General features: G+C 37.7%; 1 protein-coding gene and 1 pseudogene across 2 annotated transcripts in view; both read left to right on the forward strand.

Annotated features, from left to right (window-relative positions):
• The first annotated feature begins 2396 nt into the window (after positions 1 to 2396).
• Positions 2397 to 5028, forward strand: LOC111632291 (annotated as a pseudogene).
• Positions 5029 to 5114: 86 nt separating this feature from the next.
• LOC111632295 (nuclear speckle splicing regulatory protein 1-like) overlaps positions 5115 to 7269 on the forward strand; it is a 69388-nt gene continuing 67233 nt past the window's right edge. Inside the window, exon 1 of one of the 2 annotated variants that reach the window (XM_023376694.1) lies at positions 5115 to 5220. In XM_023376694.1, coding sequence (XP_023232462.1) covers positions 5204 to 5220 — 17 coding nt within the window. In that variant the 5' untranslated portion in view covers positions 5115 to 5203. The remainder of the gene's footprint in view (positions 5221 to 7269) is intronic. The other variant, XM_023376693.1, reaches the window with a different exon arrangement.

The raw sequence follows: 7269 nt of genomic DNA on the forward strand, positions 1-7269 counted from the left end.
GCACGGCATCACGCTTCAGTAATCTTCTTCCATCCTTCCTGTGATTCTCATATTGATCTTTCTCAAAATGAGCCTATGAGAGTTAATTGTAAATATTCACATTTCACTAAGCCAATAATCTTATAAAGGCTAAAATGTAACAGACTTAATACACTTTAGCCTTAGTTTATTAATGTGCAATGTACCATTAAATAGGTAGGCAGAAAGAAGTCCTTTCTCATAAAAATTCAGATTCTTACCTCACAAAGTACTGCATGTTTTCCAGGAATCCATAATTTCTCATTTTCATCCAGCCTGTTTAATTTAATCGCCCATATTTTTTTTCTAGCTTCATCACTAGGAAATTGATGTAGTTTGAATTTAGGAGCTCTATTTGAGCAATTAACAGCTGAACAACCCGGCATGATTTATTTTATTATGGTAGCTTTAGATGTATTGGCAGATCTAAAGGCTAAAATAATGATTTCTAAACTCAATATAGCAAAGTAAGAACTAACTCGATGTTTAAAATCTATTTTAGATCGGAATTACCTGGTATATAAAGTTTTCAATTCTGTTATTTATCGTATTAAATAGTTAATCAACACACACTTGTCCTAGGCAGATTGGAAGCTGGCCTCATAATGGCGTCCATAAACCACGTGACCGGCAGCAGCCAATCATATTTTGACCCCCCAGTTGACCATACTCTGGTTATATAGGGCTCTGGGTAAAACTAGATCGAGGCGCCTCTAGCGATGATGCCGAGTAACAGAATTGGGGCTACAAAGGCGGCATCAGTGTTGTTCTATCTAGTATTTTTGTACTAATCTAGTACCTTTTTACTTGTTCCAGTACCAAGATACACAACACCATTTTCCTAGTATTATTCATTAAATCCTAATACCTTTCCTTTCAATTTAGTACCTTTCAAAACATTCATGTTTATTCTATATTTTTTTACTTTACTTTAGCAGTAAATAGATGTTTTTATTGCTTCCTCATTCAATTGCAACAGTTGAACGTATTTTTTTGCAATTAAATTTGATAAAAACTAAACTACAAAGTCGAGTTCTTACCGATTTCTGTGAAGCACTGTTATTAGCAAAGGAGCTACTTAAAAGCAACAATGATAAAATGTTACACTTGGATACTGTCATCTGCTTCAACCATACAAGAACATCCTAGTGAGGAAGATTCTGATGATAATGATCTTACCAGTGATTTTTCAATGTAATTATTTTAAAGTTTAGTACTTCATGTTCATTACTTTTGTTTCAATATTTTGTTCATTTGATTGTTGTTGAGGAATAATAGCATTCTTTCTTGCAAAATATGAATTTTGTATGTTACATGTAACACAGTGTTTTTAAACCTGTGGGTCGCAACCCCCCAGGGGGTCGCAAAGCCTTACATGAGGTGTCGCGGGTAAAAGAAAAAGACAAATGTTTGTAGGTCTTACACTACATTAAAAAAAACTACAATTTCAGTGAGAAGGCTGTGCCTGTTTATTTTACAGTACAATTGGTTTTTTGATCAATATTTAGGTCTCAACAGAAAGAAAATTAAATATGTAGTTTTTAAAATCACTGACATAGTTTTAATATGGCCCTGGGGGGTCGCCAGAATTTTTTTAACTTGTAAAGGGGTCGCGTATTCAAGAAGGTTGAAAAACATTGATGTAACATATAATATATAATATATACAGACATTCAGCAGTTTATGGTCAAAGTAATGTCTGCATTAGTCAATACAGTCAATTCTCAACTTACGACAGGATTCAGTTCTGCAACTTTGGATGTAAGTCGAGGTGGTCGTAACTTGAGATGTGACTGTAGATTATTTTGACTTAATGTATTGATTCTGCATGTACGTATGTTGTGTTATCGATATTAATATCGATTTATAAAAAATACTGTCGGGATAAAAATCGTCTGGCACTCATTTTCCCGCGCTTTTAAGTCGTTCGACCAACGACGATGGTCGCCATGGGAACGCCACTCGTACTACATTTGAAGACTCGACCGCTCATTGGTTAAAAGACACCACACCATCGGCGGACGTTTTGGAGCGCTATCAGATGTTGATTGGTGGAATTTGATTCTCTTTCAATCCATATAAAAGGATTGAATTGTGGCGGGAAGTTTAGTTTTCTTCAGACACAGGAAGTAAGCTCACGTTGACTTTGGTTCGCCTTGGACGCTTGAAGTGGACTCCCGCTTGACTTTAGTGTGCCTAACCTAGATCTAAGAGAGTATTTTGTCTCGTTGTGTGGGATATTTTGAATTTGGTGCAGTCTCGACAGGATTACACAGGATTACGTACTTCAGACTACAAAGGATCGGAAAGGCTGATCTGCGATGGACACCGGCAATCATTGACCCAGGTAAATCTTTATTTTACTCGCTAGCACGGAGATGCCTAAACGCAGAAAATTGCAAGGTTTTAGGGCAAAGGATTGGGAGGACGATGAGCCAGGGACATTACGAGACGAATGGCTAGAAAGTGAGAAAGCAAGGCTGAGGTTTGAACTCGCGGAAGCCAAGGCCAAGGCAAGGAGAGCGGAACTCGAGGCGAGGAAAGCTGAGGCCGAGATGAGGACAGCGGGAACCGAGGCCAAGGCCAAGGTGAGGAAAGCAGAGGCCAGGTTGAGGGAAGCAGAACACAGATTCGAGCAAGAAAGGCGACTCTTTGAGGCTCGGCAGGTCGGATTGTCAAGGGGAAATTAGACAATTCGAGACACCAGAGATGGAGCAAGCCTACAGAAGTAGCTAAGGTCACAGGGAACTTTGGGGAGGTGTCAGATAGTAGGTGGGCCGGTAACAGCGAGGAGGTTAGAGACCGAAAGGACTCTCAGAGTGGAATGACGAGGAAACCCATTTCCTCGACACGGAGTTCGGTCGAACAGACCCCCAAGGCTAATTGTAGTGCCTGTGGAAGGGCTAGGCATTGGAGGAGAGCTTGTCCTAAGCGGAAGGCATCCAATGAGTCCAAACAGGCACGGCTAGTAACTACGAACAAGACATCCCAAACAGACGAAATTCCGGTAGCGAGGGTAACGGCGTGTGATCAACCAAAGGTCAAGGAGACGCCGAATAGAATCAAGCCAGTAGGCGACAGAAATTGTCTTTTGGCTATAGTTGATTCTAGGGATGAGATTTCGGTCATAAGGGAATCATTGGTGGCAGAAACGAAGGGGGAAATCCAACAGGTTGGATCCTTTGATCACCGGATTGATTCGGTAACGATCCCGATAGGGCTGTGGGAGGAAGACCTCACAGGATCATGTGAGCTGGTGATTGTGACTTGTGCCGGGACGGCAAGTTACACCCGACCACGGACGCTCTATTATCAGAAGGGGATCACCGGATGTTATTAGACCGAAAGGAAAAACTCCAGGAGAAGGGAGAAAGACACATAAGAGGCTCAAAGGTAGATGGGAACGGAAACCATCGGGAAAAGGAGCCGGAACCTCTCGCAGAGGCTGGATGAAGTGGAAATAGTGACGAAAATGGGAAAGGAACGGAATTATGAGATGCCCAAGTCCGGGACGAGTCACTTTCCCGATTGTGGGAGGCCGCTAAGCATAAGAAAGATGGGCTAACTGTAGAGGACGGAATACTATATCGGCAAGATAGTTGGTTCGGCAGACCCTTTAAGCAGGTAGTTGTTCCCCAAGAACGGAGAACGGAAGTGTTAGATTTAGCACCCAAAGCTTCGTGCGGTGGACAGTTAGGCAGTCGGAAATCAGCAAGTCGTATTCGCGAGGGCTTCTATTGGCCGGGAATGGCGACCGATATCCGGAAGTACTGCCAGAATAGTAGTAGGTGCCTAGTAAAAGCGCCTGATCTAGTTCTAGATAGGATCCCAGTTACACCACTTACTCGATTCTCAACTCCGTTTCAAGTGGTTAATCTAGGTATGATTGTACCGATTGATCCCTTGTCATCTAACGGACATCGATATGCAGTTGGCGTAATCAGCTTATGCACCCGTTGGTTCGAAGTGTAAGGGATGAGAGCACTTTCAGTGACGGCCACTTGTTCGGTATTTCTGCAAATCTTTACACGGACGGGTTTCCCCTGAACGGATTTGTTACAATCAGGGGATCAATTTCACTGCAGGATTGACACATGAAATGACCCGTATGTTAGAAGTAAGGAATGTAGAGATAGATTGGATCAAAGCGATCTACGATATTGCGACTAAACACATGGCCGTAAAACGTGAAGAGTATGCAGTGCCTTACAATTTGGAAGCACGGCAAAAGCGAAATAACATCGGGGATACGGCTCTCGTGGAAAAGTCTTCCCTGGATAACAAATTGGATGTCTGGTGGGAATGGCCTGTCGTGGTAGAAGAGCGAGTAAACGTCCCGGATGTTCCGGAAGTATGGGTCAGTCCGATATCGGACGATTTTTGTAAAGTTGTCTGGTGTTGTGGAAGGGATCAAACTAAAACTAAACTTTAAAAAGGAGAACGAGTGAAGAGATTATGTTTCAGACTTACTAGAATTCATTTGTAAACAGTAAGTAACTACAAGCAGGAATTTCAAAGTCTGATTAACTTTCCTTGATCAAACAAATACACTGTCGAATTTGACCCTATATGGCCGAAATGGTTGTTATCTATCTGGATACAAGATGCTGACCAATTGGAAAGTGAGCGATTCAGTGAAGAATTTTTTAAAAACTGATCTGAAGGTCAAAGATGGACTTTTCTCTGTCTCACATTGTGAGTTATCTGACTAGTCATCAGTGTTATATGTACAGACTCTTCATCCCTAACTTCACTATTCCATTTTAGATTGTTTTTCTTTTTTAACGCATTGTTGCTAGACTTCCTGACACTCATAGAAACATCTGGACCGATGGCCCTGGGGCCATTGACTCTCCAACCAACCAGCTCCAACTGTCGATTAGATGCTTTTTAGAATACAGTTGACCTCCCCCTATAACACGGGTTCCTATAGTTCGGATTTCTATATCATAGCAAAAAAGTTGCGACAGTATTCGTACAAACAAGCTAAACAAACTCGTATAATTCAGTAAAACATCATTGCCGACTCGTGTTGCGACAGGATTGGTTGAATCTAGACCNTATTTATTAAAAAGTTTAATTTTTAAAATGTAAAGTTTAGAAAGAGATACTGTAATCGAAAAAATATGATGTCGATTGATTTACGTTTGTGGAATTGGCAACGTTCATACATTATAAGACAAAGATGGCGGCGAAGAAACAGTAAGTTTAAAATACTGTATCTTCTTAATTCACTTAGCTAACTTTAAAAACTCGCTTTTTAAATAAAGATTTATGCGTCTTAATCGAAATCTGTTATCTTTATACTTCAATACGTTACAGTGAGCATTAAACAGAATATTAATTATCAAATAAACTGGTTTTTGTTGTATCAATCATCTCTTCACAACGTCATATTTTCAAATATTTCTGATGTAAATTATGCATTATACAGAATGTCCCAAAAGTTTTCATACATACAAGCGTGAAATGTAACTTTATTCACAATACATTAAAATGTAGACATTAAGATTTGTGTCAGTGGATTGACGGAGTAAGGTAACCGAACTCATGGATGATCTGCCAATGGGGTAACTTCTAGCAGGACTTCCTATGTGAAAACTGGATTCTGTTTAGGTGTTAGACACACGAAGAAAACCCAGAACACTGCATGGTGGCCAGACCATTTGTCAGGCATTAACCAATGACTAACTACCAGTGTTCAATGGTTTTATTTATTCAGCCACTGGTGGGCTTGAATTGTGTTAAAGAGCTAGTGGAAGAAATGGTAAAACTAGAGCCCTATATAACCAGAGTATGGCCACTCTAACGTATGGATGCCATCTTGAGGCCAAAATGCAGTGTCACAACACTGCTTAGCCTTTAAATGAGCAATATTAAAAACAAAAATTAGATTCAGAGAGAATTTATATTATATAAGTTAAACATTTTTAGAAATAAGTATGTTCGGAATAATTGTAATTTATAAGTAATGGACAAAATGGCTAGAAGCAAAAAAGTGAAATTATTAAAAAATTATATTTAGTGGATCACGTTTGTTCACAGCACTATTGCAATATAAATACGATAATATAAAAAATATGTATTTAAATTTAAAAGTATAATAACTAAAGACAAAAATTATAAAAAAAATCAATAAAGTTTATTTTTAAACAAGAAAAACTCAAGTTAGTGTAACATGGTAACATAACATACTGTAACATAGTAAGAAATTTTTCACTTATTTAGGTTTATTATTTTTCTGATATAAATTAAATTCACAGTATAATTTATTTATAACAGTATAATTCAGTATATTATTATTTTTATTTGTAATAGGAATTTATTTAGTGATGATAATCACTAAATATTGTTTAGGTTAAAAATATTATAAATATAAATTTAAAGTTTATGAATAATTATGAAGGTTATGGAGAGTGAAAATATTTAAATTATTACATTAGCAAAAAAAAAAAAATATATATATATATGTATATACAATAAACAAAGACTAGTAATTTAATTAATTTTTTGCTGACATGGATTTACTTGAAAAACTAGATTTTCTATTTTTTATTCCTGCATCATTTGTTTTTTTATTTTGTAACTCTTGTGCAAATATATGAAATCTTACATTTAAAAATCTGTTCAATAAATGTCCTTTAATATCATGACATTGTGGAAATTGTTCTTGTTTCAATTCCTTAACATGATTAAGAAATTGTTTCTTTACATTACTGGCATTTCTAGAAGAAAATTTTTTTTCAGCACATCTAAATAACTCCTCCACCTGTAGGAGCATATTATATGCCAAAACTGTTGGATATGTCAATGCACCATTTTTATATTCCCTCGACTCTATCAGTTTTTGTACATGTTGAGGCATAGTCTCTGTACTTTTACTTTCATTGACTGTAAGCAACTGTTACAGTGACTGTCTTTAATTTTTAATTGCCTTATGGCATATCCTGCAAGTAAATACAAGCAATCTTGCTCAAGTTTCATAATGTCCACCACCTCTTCTCCTTTACAAAGAAATTCATCTTCGATGAAACAACTTTCTGTAATTGGACAGTTCTGAGAGTTATCTAAAAACTCTGCAAGAAATTTCCCATCATTTTCATCATAATTTGAATATGAAGGAGCTTTTAGATACTGAGCAATAGTCAGCAATCGCAGGTTATACTTGAATTCAAGTGCAGTTGGTGTAGGATTACCTTTTCTAATGCATGAGAACAAATTTTCAAGGAAATCCTGACTACACCTGGATGT

Source organism: Centruroides sculpturatus, unplaced genomic scaffold (genome assembly GCF_000671375.1).
Source record: "Centruroides sculpturatus isolate CEXI.00-Female unplaced genomic scaffold, Cexi_2.0 scaffold543, whole genome shotgun sequence".
NCBI lineage: Eukaryota > Metazoa > Arthropoda > Arachnida > Scorpiones > Buthidae > Centruroides > Centruroides sculpturatus.